The sequence below is a fragment of the Patiria miniata genome, unplaced genomic scaffold (assembly GCF_015706575.1).
Source record: "Patiria miniata isolate m_02_andy unplaced genomic scaffold, ASM1570657v1 HiC_scaffold_16, whole genome shotgun sequence".
In the NCBI taxonomy this organism is placed as follows: domain Eukaryota; kingdom Metazoa; phylum Echinodermata; class Asteroidea; order Valvatida; family Asterinidae; genus Patiria; species Patiria miniata.
In genome coordinates this window covers 11,075,062-11,092,465 of record NW_024037054.1, presented here as the reverse complement: position 1 = coordinate 11,092,465, position 17,404 = coordinate 11,075,062, and the positions used below count along the sequence as shown (strand labels likewise).

Sequence of the window (17,404 nt, the reverse complement as noted above, 5' to 3'; positions counted from 1 at the left end):
ATTATCGCTCGGTAAAATCTGGACTTTTCCAGTTCACAAGGTGAAGGAAAAGTCCAGATTTTACCTTGTGATAATATTCCTCCCATTTCACAATTTAAAGCCACTCAATATTTGTATAATGTACATCTACCTACATGTAGGTTATGATGGTCGAATGTATGTCAGTTGACATGAACTGGAGTCTTTTTTCACAGGATAAATTAAAGTCTTTCAAGAAAGCTGAATATTGAGTCATTTTTTGGAACATAACACATGATGTCATATACTTATAAAACAGCAGAGTTGCAAACAAGTCATCAAAAGCCAAGAACCCCTTTAAGTGATTTACTAGGAACCTTCCTCACTCTTGCAAAATTTAACATGGTAAACTCTACACCCAAACTATTGGACTCTGATTATGGTGGTATGCCTGACCCCATGTAAAGCATAATCAGTTTACTAGTGCAGTACTCACTCCAACAGATTCCAACAAAACGTGCAGTTGAAGTTTGAAGGGTTAGGGTTCATTCTGTCTCAAGTCAACGTTAATACAAATGAACTGTGCACACAAAGAAATTGTTCCTTTCTCATTGTTACCTTTGACCTGATTTGTGGTTTGCCTACCAATGGACTAGATATTGACTACAATGCACTACGTGTTAAAAAAACATGTCTTATATTTGATCCTAAATAACTGTTGTTTACCAATGGAACTAAACCAAAATTTCAGATCATGTAAACAAGTGGCGAATTTTATGGAGCGAGTTTCATCAGCTTTGGGCAAGACCGTCAGATTTAAACGCCATATGAAAAAATACTCACTTTCAGAATCTGCCACTTTCGCCTTGGCGTCCTCCAATGTCGTTACAGCGCTGGAGATGGTGGTGGAAGGCATGTGTTGCAGCCAAAAGATTCTGAAGGAATGCAGGATCACCCCTGATGCACACCTCCTCGATCATGTGGCTCAACACACGATTGAGGAGGTGTGCGATGACATCAGGGGTGATCCTGCATTCCTTCAGAAGCTTTCAGCCGCAGCGCGCGCCTTCCAGTTCCACCACCGTCATCAGTGCTGTATCAACATTCTGAAAGTGAATATTTTTTTTCGTATGGCATTTAAATCTCACCCTCTTGCACAAAGCTGATGAAACTCGTTACATAAAATTTGTCATGCCTTCTTTACATGATCTGAAATTTTGGTTTAATTCCATTGGTAAACACCAGAGTTATTTAGGATCAAAGTAGGACAGTTTTTCTTACACATAGAAGTATGTACCTATGATCAAATTTTGATTTGACTTGTGATTGACTTGCCACCGAATTGTGATTGACCAGTAGCTAGCCAGACTTGACCCTTGTGTAAACAAGTGTAAACCAACAAGATCAAGATCATGGATTAAAACAAAAATGTACAGGTTTTTTTTTTACAATTCAAAACAACTGTAGAGAGTTCAGTATTTATTATACAGATAAGAAACTCAAAATGAAACCCAAATATACATGTACATGGACAATGAACAATTTCAATTGTTCTAAAAATTCTCATTAAAATATATACAGTGAGTAAAAATGTTCTTTACATATAGACATGATGCAGATTCAAAATAAATTGTTGATAGAATGTAGTGTACAACATATTGAGGCGTTCTGGCAAAATGAGACAGAACTGGGCAGAGGGTGAAGTGAGGGTTTGTGGGTATGAGGAAAGAGGATGAAATTCTCCTTACAATACTGTTTGAGCACACGTAGTTAAAGTAAAATACTGAGAAAAAAGGCCTTTAAATATTTTGAATTTTGTATTCCTGAAAATGAAAGATGCCAATTTCCTTAAAAACACTTCTATTCCAAATATTTATAACTCTTTAACGTATGTGTGGTAGCCATATCAAAGATTAAAAATATGAATAAATCAGAAATTCGAAAGAAAAAAAAATCACCCTACATGTACATGTACATGCATTTGGTTTTTTACATTTTTCCTCCACTTTGGCTTTTCATTTTTTCCTAAAAACACTTTTATTCCATGATTTTTATACTTTTTCTTCAAAGTATGTGTAGTAGACATATCAAAGATTACAAATATCAATAAATCTGATGAAAAACAAAATCAACCCCACTATTTCTTTTTTTTTTTCCTTTTCTCCACTACTGCCTGTGCCCATTTCTGTCTCATTTTGCCAAAACACAAAATAGTCTCTCCCTAGCCACCATGAAGTTTTGGTCATCCTACTTGGATTTACGTCAATAACAAAAATTGCCATTGTTTTACTACCGGCAAAAATATTCAACATTCAACATTGTAAGCGTAGTACAGAAAGATAAAGCCCCTGAACATCTTCAGAGTTTCAATCAATTATCGCTTTTTGTTGACCCCAGAAACATGTTAAAGTGAACTTGAGATTTCAAAGCAAATACAAAAAGCTATCCTTTTAAAAGCTGTGCATTTTAAAACAGTTACTTTTGGTAAAATTGTCTTAAAATATTTAGGTTTCTGAACTTTTCACAATATGTGCAAATTTTGTAGTTTACATGTACATGTACATGTAGTTCAAAAAATACTCTTTGGAGACTCAATGTTAAGGTATACATATACATACATGTATGTAGGACTAAAATCAGGGACACTTATATCGTTATAACACGACATATGTACTCAAATCATTTTTCATGACAATTTACTTGAAAGTGCAAAAAAAATCTGTCTGAAATTCAACGTTGTGTACAAATCTATTACACAATTACATGTACTCACATGACATTTCATTTTGATGCAAGCAGTTAAAAAAATCTTAAATTTCTAAATTAATGTAATTTAGATTTTAGAAATACATGTTATAAAGTCATTTCTAAATTAATTTCTAAAATACATGTTGCTAAAATACATGAATAAATTTGAGCATTGTTCTTACATTCCAGTTTAAAATTCGGCAAACTGTGTTTAATTTTATGATTTCTTGGTCATTCATGTGTAACTGCATTTTCCATTAAAAACATTATCATTGCATATTAGGCCTATGTGGTTCACTCCATATTAATTTTGTTGGTCAATATTTAAATATTGTGAGGGAAAAATGACCCAGGAATGAACTTTGAATTTGAATTTTGCTAAGACTATTGACCTTATTAGTACATTTTCTTGTCTTTTGATTCCCGTCTTGGGACAATGTCACACTGAGACTGTACAAATGCCTTATCAACTTGTACACTCAATAAGGGAGACATGCATTTTCTCTGTTCCTATTTCAAGAGTAAATTCATGTACCTTCAAAAAGTCTGATAAGTTGGAATATGAAAGTGATGTTATAGGAATTAGGGAGATTAAAGGAATAAAAGGAAATGTTGTTTTCCCGTCAAGAATACCATCAGAAAACCAATTTAAGATTTAAGATTTTACTAAGGAAATAAATGTGTGCTCCGGAGGTTTTTATCATTCTGTTTAATACCGCTTAGAGTCTGGGTGCTGATAATTACCCGAGCCGGAGGGTAATTATCAGCACCCAGACTCTAAGCGGTCTTAAACAGAGTGATAAATACCAACCGAGCACATATTTATTCCCATATTCATAAATACCTTTTCGGTAAAAAAATATCAAATAATTTGTTCAAAAAATCCTGATTTTGTTCAACAAGTTTACTTCATGCTTTTTTAAACATCCCTCTAGCAAAATAATGGAGTGTTCAGCTGGCGAGTAAGATGTAAACAACCCTTTTATGGAGATTGACGCGCACGTAGCATGTTCTGCGCGATGTCGCGCAGAACGCACCTGGGGCGTTGCGTTTTGAATTTAGAACTATAAAATTCTGACTCGCTGGTAGTGTTGCGCATGCCTACAATGTACGTGAAGATTGTGAATGTTCAACCAATAAAACGGTAAGAGGCACTGGATTTTTAGGAGTCCACATTTTATGTGACACTGAAAAAGTGTTTAAGACCAGCTAGCCATGTCTTTATCATCCGTTTAAGACGGCCACGTGACGGGCTCTCGACCAATAGGAATAGCTAAACTGTCTGAGGTATTTATGAATGCATATTTCACACTTGGTGGGTTAATTTCTTCTAACATAAAACAAGAGATAAGCATTTTCTCTAACAGACGGAGAGTTGCACTCGTACAGCATATTCACTTCACTGACTATCTCATCATCCATCCGATACCAGTGGCCGTTACTGGCCATACAGAAGGCAACGTAGTGACCATAGCAAGTACTCTCAGCTCCTTCATGGACGCAAAGCGCAGCCAGGTCATACATGTATCTCTGGTTTGTGGGTACAGGCATCCCTGCGACCTGTTGGTCAAATAGCGCTGGGCTGAGGTTTAGACCCCGGAGGGGGATGTTCACGGGCGTCTTTGCCTTGCGTCCAAACTGGTTGAATCGATTCAGTTGGATGATGAGGCATTTGGGTAGATAGCGTAAGGAGGTCTGGCATCGCACCTCCCTGGATCCACTTGGAGGACTAAGGGAGGTGTAGGTCCGCGCTTCAGGCTTTGTGGGAGTGGATGATGAGACAGGAGGTCTAAAGAGCTTGGCACTCTCAATCTTAACGTCATCAATGCGTCTTCCCCGAGATTCATGTTCGGCAAGCGGTGATGCGTAACTCGTTGAAGGCGAATCCAGCATCATATCAGTTAGAGCACACATGTCACTGATGCAGTCTTGCAGGTAGACAAGACCCGAGACTTGACGCGGTCCGGACAGGGGAACTGGGAGCACATTGAAAGCTTGAATGCCGAGGGATACGCAGTTCCGGTTTCCGTCCTCTCTCAACTCAAGGATCTGACCTGAGAAGAGCTCGCTAACGCTAGAGCTTTCCCGGCTTTCTTGACACTTCCAATCCAAATCGGACATAACTTGAACTGCTCTGAGACACCTTTCGTCGTACATCGATTGAGCAGACTGGAGCAACGTCTGGCACTCGACTTTTAGGGACTGCTGTTCCTTGTCGCTGAAGTTTCCTAATCCCGAGTCAGTCGGGATGCGATTGGAGATTCTTGCAGAGGGACCTTTTCTCAGGAGGTTATGAAGGGTGGTTAGCAGCCACGTCAGAAACTCGGCTGCATCCTGTTGGGTCTGTTTGGGAGTTGTTACCGGGTCTGCGATCAGGCCAGGGCAGAGTTGAGAGGCCGCTCTCCGAAACTGAAAGGTGTCAAGAACGGTGCCAGAGTAGTGTTCTCTGATGGTGCAATCGGCTAATAACTCACTGTAGCAATTGAGAAAGTCACTCCCAAGGCGACCGTCGCTCATCTCCGACAAGATTTCATCAAGACCTCCGAGGGACTGTACGTGAGCCAAGCACTGCAGCACCGTGTTGAGGAAGCAGAGATTCTTTCCTTTGTTGGGCAAGCCCGGCGGATGGCATATTGGAGGTTGTCTTTGAAACGTTGCCCTCAAGTAAGTCCTCCATTTGTCAAAGACACTGTCCGTGCTGGATCTGATGGGGGCAGTTGCAAGTTTGTGATTTTTGTTTTGGATTTGTTCTTGTGCATGACCTTTTAATCTATCATGCTCAGTGTCCTGATACATTGCCGACTGACATGAGCCGTCGATTGTACTCAACATACCGTTGTTTAAGTCGGGTTCACTTTCCAAGGCAGCAGAAAGGGACGCTTTGAAGTTCTGCCACTCGACCCGATCGTGCAGAAAGGCAGAGAGAACGGTAGTGAATCCGAGGGTGAAGAGGACATACGGCACATGGGTATACTGGCTCATGACCGTTGCAACAAACAGCAAAACCAGGGATTCCAGTAACCACATCCTACGTCGCTCCTCGGGCTCTCTGCAAAAATGTGGAGAAATAACACACATCGGTAACAACAGTAAGTTGAAGAACTTCAGTCGGTCGGCCACTGATGTCGGTCACAAACAACGGCGGCCTATTACTAGGACGAGACATTTAAGTGTAAAGTGGAGTTGACCAGATTGACTGTCGTGTGCGGATGTCCCGAGTTCTGCGTTCCTCCATCTGAATCATGTCTGAGGCGGTCATAGGCCAACGCAAAGAACATCGTGACAGCAGTCAGGAGGAGGAGGAGGTATGGTACACGGTCATACAATGTCATAAATAGGACTAAAAGCAGCAGAGCTACAGATTCCAATAACCACATCCATTGACGCTCTCTGGCCTCTCTGCAAAATGTAAAACAGTTCAGCGGTTAACCCTTATTCCTGGGGACACGTTCCATGGATCCGCTCAGCATAAAAATTTGCTCAGCACAGCTGACAGGAAATATTTGCTTAGTAAGAACACTTAACCAGCCAAAGTTCAGTGTAGTTTAAAATGCGCGGAATTGGTTATAGCACTTATATATATTTGCTAAGCACTAATTTTCTGTTTTATAAAACATGGGCCATGGACGTTTTGCAACAAACCTTCTTGAATCCTCCTGAATTTCTTCACATAAATGGGATAGAAATTGGGCTGTACTAGCTGTGATTCCATCAAAAATTCTGCAAAACCAGGAGTTTGATTTTGAAGGACTGGGTTAGTTGGGTTGACCATTTGACAATTTATCCAACGTGAAAAAATGTGATGTGACCATGCTGTCTGAATACACTTCATGATAGAAAAATGGATTTTCACAAAGATGGCCGATCAGACGGTCCAAATTCTGTCCGTAGAGTCTACTAAATAATCAGACTGGGGCCTTAAGTGCTCAAAAACATGCAAAATGAAATCAGGCCAACTTTACTCACTGTTTAGCCAGCCAAATTCTCAAAAATTTTCATTGGGCAAAGAAAAGGTTCTCAGTATTTACACTATCCAATTCAATTTTTAAAGGAGACTTTTCTTCAATATTTTGCACGTGAGAGGGAAGTCAAGTGATTTCAAAATGAGGCTAAAGACTAGACTGGTACATGTCCAACCATGGCCCACCTGTTTGAAAAGACTGACCTCTTCATTCCTTGTCATTAGTCTGGTGGCTGACTATGGAGTAATGCGTAGAAGTAGAGACTAGTTTCTGACATGTCAGATGCTTCTTTTGGCATTTGATTGGTGCAGTACTGAAGGGTTGTTGGACTGGTTGTTTCATGTGCCAGTCTATTTTCTTGCATTGCATGTTTTCAATTCCTTAAGTTTTGGGACTCTTATACACAGTTTTGAGAGTCCCAAATGTTCAGACTAGTAAATAACGCAACAAACACACCAAATATAATCCCTGAAGATATTTATGGGTGGTAGGTGTACAATGTACAACAAACATGATCAAACTATTTCAACACTAGGTCGAAATCACGGAAAACGTTTCCAGTAATTCACTGTAAATTATTATAGATAAAGTAAAGCACAGCAACAAGAATCACTCATGGCTCTGTAAGCTTTCTCCACAAAAAATTGTCCTTCAGTATAGTTTCAAGTTGTAAAGAACAGCAAAATTGTGTTGCAAAATTTTCAAGGAGGGTGAAATAAGACACGGAAATATGCTGACAAAATGAAACAGCACAATCACTTTATGGCATTCAAATGCCAATTGTCAGATTTCTTAGAACTTTAGAGCGCACTTTCATGTATGATACAAAATTAGACCAAATACATTCCATTTTTTTATCAGATACAGGTAACTATAGATTCATGTGTTCAATGGCCAACCATAAGTCATGCGCCTAATAATTGTTTCCCCCACTCCTTCCCCGGGCTGCCCTACCCAAGACGTGGGGATTGTCACTTTTGAAATGACAAAATCCCCACCCCTCGGGCAAAATTGAAGTGACAATCCCCGACATCAGTGGGGTGCACTAGTGATTGCCGTTCCATGTTGTAAGCCAATGGTAGCAATGCAATTTGATTGACCAAAATCCCCACCCTGGGGCATGAAAAACGTGAACAAATCCCGTCATCAGACCTGGGGCAGAGAGGGAGGGGAGGAGGGGGGGGATTTGCATTAGACTTCTGTTTCAAAAAAAAAAAAGGAGTTTAGCCCATTTTCAGATGGAGGGTCTAATAAACTTTCCAAAATTAGAACAGTACTCACCTCAATGAGTGTAAAGAGGCCTTGACAACAGAATCGACTGCTAGGAAGAGGCTGAACTCGATGAGAATATGAGTCAACCATGATGCAATGGTTGCTAGGGAGGTCCACAGTAACTCCATGGCAACTTCCTCTGAACGGCAAGCGTGATTAACTTGAAGCTTCCAAACTTGAAACGGCACAGAAATCGCAGGTTCTTGCAAAAAGCTAGCCTTTATTCAATTGTACGTATTGTAACTGTGGAGGAAAAAGTATTTTAGTGAAAAAATTAGAAGACATAAATCTGAGCTCATAGCCCTTTGATTTTCCGAAATTGGATTATAAATAAATACAGCATGGTTTGTGGGGAAGAAGTGGGGATTACTGTTCCCGAGGTGTAGGTCAGCTTGACGCGGGAAAGGTAGTCAAGCTGACCTACACCGAGTTAGGAAATACTTCGCTTAGCAGCGTACATTCGATGGTCCCCGTATCCCAAGTGCGATTCTGTTACCGAGCGCGCACGATGCATCGATTATGATAATGAGTAGACTGGATCACGTTTGTAAACACAACTATACATCATACGATAATAGGGAGTCAGGAACTAGGGCAGCTTTTATGGGCGGAAACCAGTTCAAGCTAGTTCCCAACTCCCCTTTACCGTTCCAAATGCACTTGTGCTTACAAACGAGATCCAGTCTACTCATTATCGTAATCGATGCATCCCTCCGTAAATAAAGGCCACACTTCCACCATGTACAAAAACATGTCGTACTTTGTCAAATTTTGATTTTCACATTTAGGCTTAGTTTGTAGTGCTGCCTTGTTCAGATGCCTAATTTTCGTGAAATTTCATGTTGAAATTTTGATACGCAAACGTGTGCAAACGAATCTGAAAATTTCATGAAAAACAGACATCTGATTCTGAAAAAGGCCTTTATTTACGGAGGTAGGCCTAGTCCAGTAAATTGGCCACATTTATAAAAAAAATTGTAGCCTAGGCCATTTACTAAGATTTAGAGGGTGAAATCTGATGTTTTTGTTGGGCAACAAAATTGTGTTGCTCGGCATATACAGATTAGCTTGGACCCTACTACCGGCAGACCATGTCCGAATGTTCAAAAAGGCGATAAGTTGGGTCCAAGTTACTCGGACTACATACATGTACATGTGACATATGAATTATGATGAAGGCATAACGACGTCTATTTCCGACACCCTTATTTCCCCATTTATGACTTTCCTTAGGTCCACTAACACCAGTAACAGTAACTAAATAAGCCTACCATTGAATGAAGACTCAAGACTCCATACATATTACAAATTTTGTTTAAACATGTATTGAAGGATTGTTTACGCGACTAGGCCTACGTGTTCAACAGTTCGTAAAAATTACAAAAAAGCACTCACCATCCGCCATCACATTTGTCGCACTAAGGACGCTTGGTGGCGCCCTGTGCCATGGCAGCTCGCAGGCGCTGGGCTAGGCTAGCTAGGCAGCATGCAGGCGGCATGCAGCAAGCTTTCCCGCTCTTTTGCACGAGTATCGGACATCGCGTCGGCAGTTAAAAAATGTCGGCAGATACCAGGCGGTTCGAAAAGGAGGATCATGCCGCTGTCTACGTCCTAGGTCGGCCGGATTGGCCCAAAGATATCATCGAGAAAAGCATAGCCTTTCTCCGTGAAAAGGTAGGCTTACGTTTGTGGCTCGAATCATATTGCATGCTGGGCCATTCTCCGCTAAAGTGTTCAAATGTGCCATTTTTGTGTCGCTTGTGTTTCTAAGAAGTATGGAGTGTGTTCGATAATGATTTATATTAATTTTCTTCGAGACTAAGTTTTGTTTCATAAACCCATGTAATAAGAACGTAACAAAAATCAAGAAAATCTTAGAAATTGTGACGGTAAGGTGGTATTTGTTGCGTTTTTTTCATGTCGCAAACACCATATACCAGTCAACAGTGTGTTGGGTGATGACTGATCAAGTGGCGGAAGAAGTAGTTAAGGTCACACAGTTTGTCAAGGGAAGCCTATTTCAACATGAGCGGGCCAGATACGTTACACCAGATACGTTACTGATTATGAATTCATCATGCAAATGTTATGCTGACGTCAACAAACATGGGCTACGTCATCGATTCCCACACTGTCTACACGTTTTAAAGTTTCTTAACACATTTAATTGTGATTCATAGAGCGCATGCTTGCCGAGAAGGATTGTAATGTTGTGCTGAATTTCTGTCGAATATTCTTAAAGTTTAGAGTTTAGTGTAGCATCATACAATGTTTTTTTAATGGTAAAATATGTAACTTGTAGAATCTGTAGATAAAGATTTTAGGAAGTGAGGGGTTGTAATTGCACAAAACCTTGATAACATGAAACCATCGTTGTTGGTTTACATAGAATATCTTAGTTTATTATGGTAACGTATCTGATCAGCCTATGGTAACGTATCTGATCAGCTCGGTAACGTGATTATCAGAATCAACGAAACCTTTTATTTCAGTCCGTCTGTCACAATGTGTACCAATGAAATTCACATCTACTTAAAATATCTACAGAATCTTATTTAAAGACATGAATTTATTGAAGTGGACTTGCGGTAACGTATCTGGTAGATCGTTACACGACGTTTAGAAGACTTAACTTCAAGTAGTTATTTTCCCCCAAAATAAAAACATTTGTTAAAAATCGCCTTTGTTTTATTCCATGTGTTTATAAAATGCACATTATAACGTAGAGTGACGAAATTGGGATCATTCTGCTGTGTGAAACAATGCAAACTCGACTTTAATTGATTGTTTTTTAATTGTCGGGTTCTGACTTTGTTCATTTACAGGGTGTACACATTTTTATATTTTGACAACAACTTTGTGTATGAAGCGCGTGGCGTTATCAATAACATTATAATAAGATTGATTACAGCAGCTGCTATAAAGTTTTGTGTAAGTGCTGCTTACTGCGTCATCCCGTATGGTGTTTTAATTATAAATCTGATTTCCAGATGTTACCAAAGCAGCCTGGCCTTGTGGATCTTACTATCTCAATCTCATGGGAAATATTTGTATAATTACCTGTTCATCGAAATGATAATGACTAATTATTAGTTTATGGCAAATAAATGCGAAATTGCAACATGCAAAGTGATAGATGTAGCAACTGAAATTATGTGCATAGCAAATCGAGACAGACAATTTATGTGCCTTGTTTTCACAATCTAGAAAAAAACAGGATGTTTTCCAATGTACCTGTCAAATACTGTCACTCAAACCCCTCTATTTTTTAGTCTGTCTTCCACAATGTGTATTTCCGAAATTCATATTGACTTAAGCCTCCCCAGTTTTTGTTTGAAAGACAACTCGTCTATAAATAAAATAGTGGTAGCGTATCCGTAGGTTGTTAAAACACATTTTAGAAGGTTAAATTCCAAGTATTTATATCAAAAAATATGGTTTAGTTAAAAATCAGTACTGTTTTGTTCCATGTCCTGGAGCTATTAAACTTTACAATTTTGAGCAGATTTCATATATTCATTGTAGTTGATATTTTGTAAAGTCCTAGTTCCAACTTGAACACTTTAACGAAGAATGAGCCTGCTGCGCAGTTTTTCCATGTTAAATTACAGCGCAGGGAAAAAATGTTGCAACCTGACGGCGGCTTTTGACGCCACTTTTTTCCTTCATATATCATCTCAATGAAGGTCAGTCATTGCAAAAATGATGATAAGACATGAATCTAGGACTGAGAAACATTTCCAATTTTGTTAGGAAATACTTAGAAAATTTTCTTGACTCCATTGTGCTTTGTTTGTACACAACCGATTGACAACCGCTGAAGTCGTGTGTCAGTGGCGTCAGGTTGCCACAGTTTTCCCCATAAAGGATTTATAGGCTGTGATAGGTGAGTATTTGCTTGTAATTAATTTCAACGGAAATGGAAAATATCGGCCAAAAAACATGACCATGCATCACCTGACCATGGTAACATCTGCATTCTAAGTAAGTCCGAGTATTAAATTAGGACTCTACGAATCGCCTTTTTTTTTTACTTTGGACATAGTTGGGTGATACTTTGATAGTTGCCCGACCATGTCCAAATTATGTTAATGGTTTAGTAGTTCCAGCTTTCCTGGCGAATCTCCCCATGTTGTGAGCTAGTAGAAAGCTGGACATTTCTACATGTAGGCCTAAGTACTAGTACTAGGCCCTAGGTTATAAATTTGTAAATTTTAGGCAGCAGAATGATGGGTAAACGTTAGACATGTAAACACTGTGCTGTTGGGAGTATACATCATTGGTAAACACTGCCATAGACAGTCAATGTTTGCATGCCATTATATAATACTATCCGCATATTGCCAGGATCTGCCATTCCCCAGAAATAAGAGAGAAATTGGAGAAATATACAGAAGTTTTGTAAAATTTCTGTATTGAAATTTGTAGAATGGTCGTGTACCGTACCCCGACTCTTAATGGTAGGTACTTGGTACTTGGTTGACTCTTCTCCTAAGGACTTCCACAAGGGACGTGTAACTAGGAGGCCAGAAACACCGGGGCAAACCCCTTCTCTTAGCGATAAGTGTTACTGGGTTCTTTTACGTGCGTTAGGCCTTATACAACACACAGGACCTCCGGCTTAACGTCCCATCCGAAGGACGAAGCAAGGGCACAAGTGTCCGGGGCCCCGGGCTCGAACCCACGCCACTGTTGCCTCTGAAACACCAGAGCATGAGTCCGGTGCTCTTTATAAGTAACCACTAGGCCATGACACTCCACTCCAGCCATGACTTAAACATACATGGCTGGAGCCCTTTGAGACACCCGTGTAATACTAGTGGAGAAGCTTAAATCACCTCGAGTGAAACCTTGAGCCGCCCCTGTAATCCAACCTCTGAGGAAATAAATCAAAACACTTGTTCAAATTTGGAATACAGAAATCCAAGCCTTTCTTGCTTGCGGTGGATGTCGGATGTGGATCAGGCCAGAACACGCGGCCTTTGGCTCCGCACTTTGAAATGGTCATCGGTGTGGATGTGAGTGAGGCGCAGATAAAAGCCGCGCAATCCGTGGAAAATCCATCAAATGTGGAATTTAGGTGAGGAAATGATGTGTGTGAGCTTAATGGTGATGTGACATTCACAAGAATTTAATGAGGATGCAGCTCACCGACTGTATGTCTACAGGTCCACGACAAAAAAAACCAACACCAAAAACAGAACAAAACACCTTGTGAAAACAAAACGTGGGCTGTTTTTTTTTTTTAAGTCTCATTCAAACGAGAGTACAGTATTCCTGCAAAGGAAACTCCAAAAAAGCACAAACAGTACATCTTTAGAACGCTAGCCTTCCCAAATCCTCCAAAATCCTCTTTACAAAATGGAGTAAACTAATACTGAATTTTCAGCAACCTGATGCAAATTCCATCTTTTGAACCTTTAAATATACTCATTTCTACTGTTTGTAAATGGTGGAGTGAATTAAAGAGACAGCTTTTTCGTATGTTAGAAATATAGCCTATTACAGTTAGTATGCAAAACTATTAATTTTTTTCACGTTAGAATTGGCAGCGGAGAGAGTATTCCTGTCCCCGATGGCTCGGCTGACATGATCACGGTTGCGGAGGCAGTGCACTGGTTTGATATCGATGCGTTCTTTCGCGAGGTGGATCGAGTCCTGAAGCCTTGTGGCTGCGTGGCGATCTACTCCTGCAATATGTATCCCCGGGTGGAAGGTGACGATAACAAGAATCAACTCCTGAAAGATGTTGTTTTGAAGGTCAGGAGTTTACCAATGCAATGGGCGTCAATCCTGGGGGGACGGGGGACATGTCCCCCCCCCCCCCCCACTTTTCGAAGGGTGGGGACACAATATCAAATGCCCCCCCCCCCCAAGATTGTTGAACTCGTGTCTCATTTACAGGGCCCTATTACCCTATTATGTACTTCAATGTATCTTTTGCTTAGAAAATATTGGTTAAAGTGGTCAGAAATTGCCTCAGATAGCACCATAGAGCATTTACCTTGTAGAATCCAAATTTTTTCGGGGCCCTTAAGTGGGCCCCGAACCCCACGCCGCAATTACAGGGTTTCGCGCTTCGCGCTCGATCACATCAGTTCTGATCAAGGTATGTCCCCCCCCCCCCATCCATCCCACTTTTGAGAAGCGATTGACGTCCCTGAGTGAAATTTAGTCTGCCGTGATCTTATTTGTCCTCTCTTTTTACCCAAACAGTGACAATTCATTCTATCCAACTGATACTGGGGTCAAGATTTTAGACTGAAATTTAATCGATTAAGAGGGCGCAGTCAAAAAGAAAGTGACCAAGTTAGAAAAAGAAACACGCCCCCTTAAAAAGTTAGCGCACCCCCACTTGAAGCCGAATTCATCACAAGCATGACAAGTCTTCCAGTCTCAATTCACTATAAATTCATATATTTTTCCATCTCTATTGTTGACAGTTTGATAGCTTTTTAGCACCGTACGGCAGCGACCGTATTCGACACGTCCGAAACATGTTAGCAGATATCCACATCCCATATGAAGAAACAATCAGGTACGTCATTCATGAGGATCTGTTTTTGTTTGTCGGGGATGCAAAGGAACCAAGGCCTAATTTGATGGCTGTGCTAACACAGTATTCCGGGCTTACTATCACCATTTGTGCTAGCCTTTGTCCCTGTACTTGTCTTTAACACTTTCCTAAAGACTAGGCACGTCAACGTACGATCGAGGACAGTTTTGAACAAAAGCACTGTCGTTTGAGGAATTGAAAGGATCTTTTGTTATCCTTATGTGGATCTGTCCTCAATCGTAATGCCATACAAGAGCGCACACACATGCACACACCCATTCTGGAATTTGTATTCCTGTGGAGACATTTCTTTGTTCTCGTATAGTAAAGTTTTTGAGTTTGAAATTGAAGTTTCAAAATGCTCTTATTTTAACCAGAATTAATTTCCTGGGCTGAAATTTGGACTAAATATCCCTTTTCTAAAACTCTTCCATTTGCGACGGATCAACCTACCTTGGAAATTCCTAGTTTTTGAGTAAAATCCATATATCTATTTCGTGAAATTCTTGTGGAGACGTATTCATCTATAGAAATGTTCTTCTGGAGACGTATACAATCTTTTGTTCCCTATTTTGTTCATGTCTCCGTAAGGTAGTAAATTCCAGCACACACCCACACATACACACGAATGGACAAGGCCGAAACAGTATGCCCCTTGGGCATAAAAATTGTGTTTTGTTTGAAAAATGATAATAATTAGAATAATAATATTTGGGGGCTAATCATCCTTACTCGCAGCTGAGAAGCTGAATTGCACAGCCATGCAGAGATCGAAACCGGAAAGCCCGAAAAAAACACCTTATGGCAAAGGAGAGAATCTATGAACAACTCTACTCACAAGCGCTTTATGCACTAGCCACCCATGCCACCCTAAATATATATAAATTTGTTAACTTTCACGTGAGAGCAAGTTTAAAGGGAAAATACAACATTTGCAAACATCAAAAAATAAAACTACCAAATCATTTTGAAATACCTTGCTGGACTGTTAGTGAATGACAGTGTAAAGCATCCTGTAAAATCATGGCACCTGGTATACTGTCATTTTCAAGAAAAGTGGTATTTTTGTATCAATTTCCAACGCTGGTCGGCCGACCAGCGTTGGAAAAAAATGGCTTTTTTTTTCAAATACTGGCTCCAATTGACCATCGCACTTGTTTGCAAGCGATTACACACCTATGAACGGGTACAAGCCAGCTTGTACCAATGTATGTAAACTGATCTGTTTCTTCTTATATGGAGTCAGGGAACCAGACTACAGGAAAATGATTGTTTTTCTTGGTTTTTATAGCATTTTCGAACCCATAACCTCAAAAAAGTTGGTGTAACTTTATTAGCTATATATTTCCAACCCCCCAATTCCATCCATTTTTGAAAATTACAGCAAAAGCAAATGATGTATATTCCCTTTAAGTAGGTGTTTTGTCAGGCTATGTTTTCTTCAAGGCCTAGGTCTTTTTTTTCCCCCTCAGAACTTAAAAGCAAAGAGAATTGCAAACGATTTGACTGTCACTAAGGAATTTTCTTAGTTTGGCAGATATTGCCTTGTCTTCATACCCTCATTTTCTTTTGTATATATGGCAGGGATGACACTCTTCAAATTAAGCACGACACAACACTGGCGTCATTCATGAACTTCGTCCGATCTTGGTCCAGTTATCAAGGTTATCGTGTGAAGAACCCTACCGGCCCTGACCCAGTCTTAGCCATGCAGGATCGGTAAGACTCAAAGTACTGCCTTTAAATAAAACGCATATTTTTGTCTTTTTGTGACTTTCTCAAACTTTGTGACGTATTAATACGGGCAATTCACAATAGTGCGCCTCCAAGAGTTGGCAACACGTTGGCCAATCACAATGCGCAAAATCAGTCGGCCTTTTTCAAATGCGCATTGGGTCGTCTTACTCGACCAATTTTGCGCATTGTAATTGGCCAACGCGTTGCAAACTCTTGGAGGCGCACTATTGTGAAACGACCGTATTGTATCAACCAGACACTTCTGAGCGCAGCTTGAAGTAAAGATAAATAATAAAAAAAAAGAAGCTTATTGAGGAGATTTATTTTTTGATTTCAGTTCTTTGTATAGTTGCGATGCCATATATATGTCTTAAATAATATATTTCATGTGCAAGGATAAGGCCCAAAAAAATAAGTCTCCGGTTTCTGGTATGGAGCTTGCCCAAAAAGTGTTTTTTTGTTTTTTTTACCTGTTTTTTTTGCTTCAAATGTCGGCTGATGACTGCAAATGGTGCCCGACTAAACGAAGTGCAAATATATGGGAGTCCAGAGAGGCCACATAAAGCTTATTCTCGATCATAACTTCATCTAAAAACACGTTAAAATTGTGCAGCAGCAGGATTCCAGTCAAACCAGTGAGTTTGGCGGTTTTGAGACATCATCTTTCATTGAAAAAAAAACATTTTCATTTTGCCGATGCGCATGGCTACGGCGACGCGCGCACATACCAGAAACCGGAGATTTTTTTTTTTTTGGCCTAATGTACTAAAATTTGGATTTCGTTAGACTTTGTCGATTTTTTTTCTTCTTTTTTTCAGGTTTATAGAGATTTTAGGTTTAGCCGATTGTCCACTCGAAAATGCGCAGATTTCCACCAGCTGTCCAGTTGTCTTGCTGCTCGGAAGAAAACCAGAAAACCAGCCTGGTAATTAAACGTCGGATCCGCCAGGCAAACTTGGCAATAGGAGCCCTGGAGTTTCAGGGAGGCATTGAGTCCATGTAGGCTCAAGTTGGAAAGCCTGCTCCATTCAAGCAAACACTTGTTTCAGGCTGGCATATTCCAGATTTAAAGGGAAAATACAACATTTGCAAACATTGAAAAATAAAACTACCAAGTTTTTACGAAATTCCTTACTAGGATGTTGGTAAATGACAGTCTAAAGCATCCTGT

General features: G+C 40.1%; 2 protein-coding genes across 3 annotated transcripts; one reads left to right on the top strand and one right to left on the bottom strand.

Annotated features, from left to right (window-relative positions):
- Nucleotides 1-3,984: 3,984 nt before the first annotated feature.
- LOC119722982 lies at nt 3,985-9,418 on the bottom strand. Of its 2 annotated transcripts, none has more exons than XM_038193419.1 (3): nt 9,336-9,418; nt 7,950-8,183; nt 3,985-5,755 (listed from the first exon to the last, which is right to left on the bottom strand). In XM_038193419.1, the coding sequence occupies exons 2-3, from the start codon at nt 8,066-8,068 to the stop codon at nt 4,027-4,029; spliced, it is 1,848 nt and encodes a 615-aa protein (XP_038049347.1). In that variant the 5' UTR covers nt 8,069-8,183; nt 9,336-9,418; the 3' UTR covers nt 3,985-4,026. The 2 variants fall into 2 exon arrangements, with proteins under 2 accessions (XP_038049347.1, XP_038049348.1); XM_038193420.1 differs by lacking the exon at nt 9,336-9,418 and adding an exon at nt 9,212-9,329.
- Nucleotides 9,419-9,463: 45 nt separating this feature from the next.
- Nucleotides 9,464-17,404, top strand: LOC119722983 (putative methyltransferase DDB_G0268948). The gene is made up of 6 exons (XM_038193421.1): nt 9,464-9,614; nt 12,860-13,020; nt 13,484-13,700; nt 14,384-14,478; nt 16,081-16,215; nt 17,052-17,404. The coding sequence occupies exons 1-6, from the start codon at nt 9,498-9,500 to the stop codon at nt 17,164-17,166; spliced, it is 840 nt and encodes a 279-aa protein (XP_038049349.1). The 5' UTR covers nt 9,464-9,497; the 3' UTR covers nt 17,167-17,404.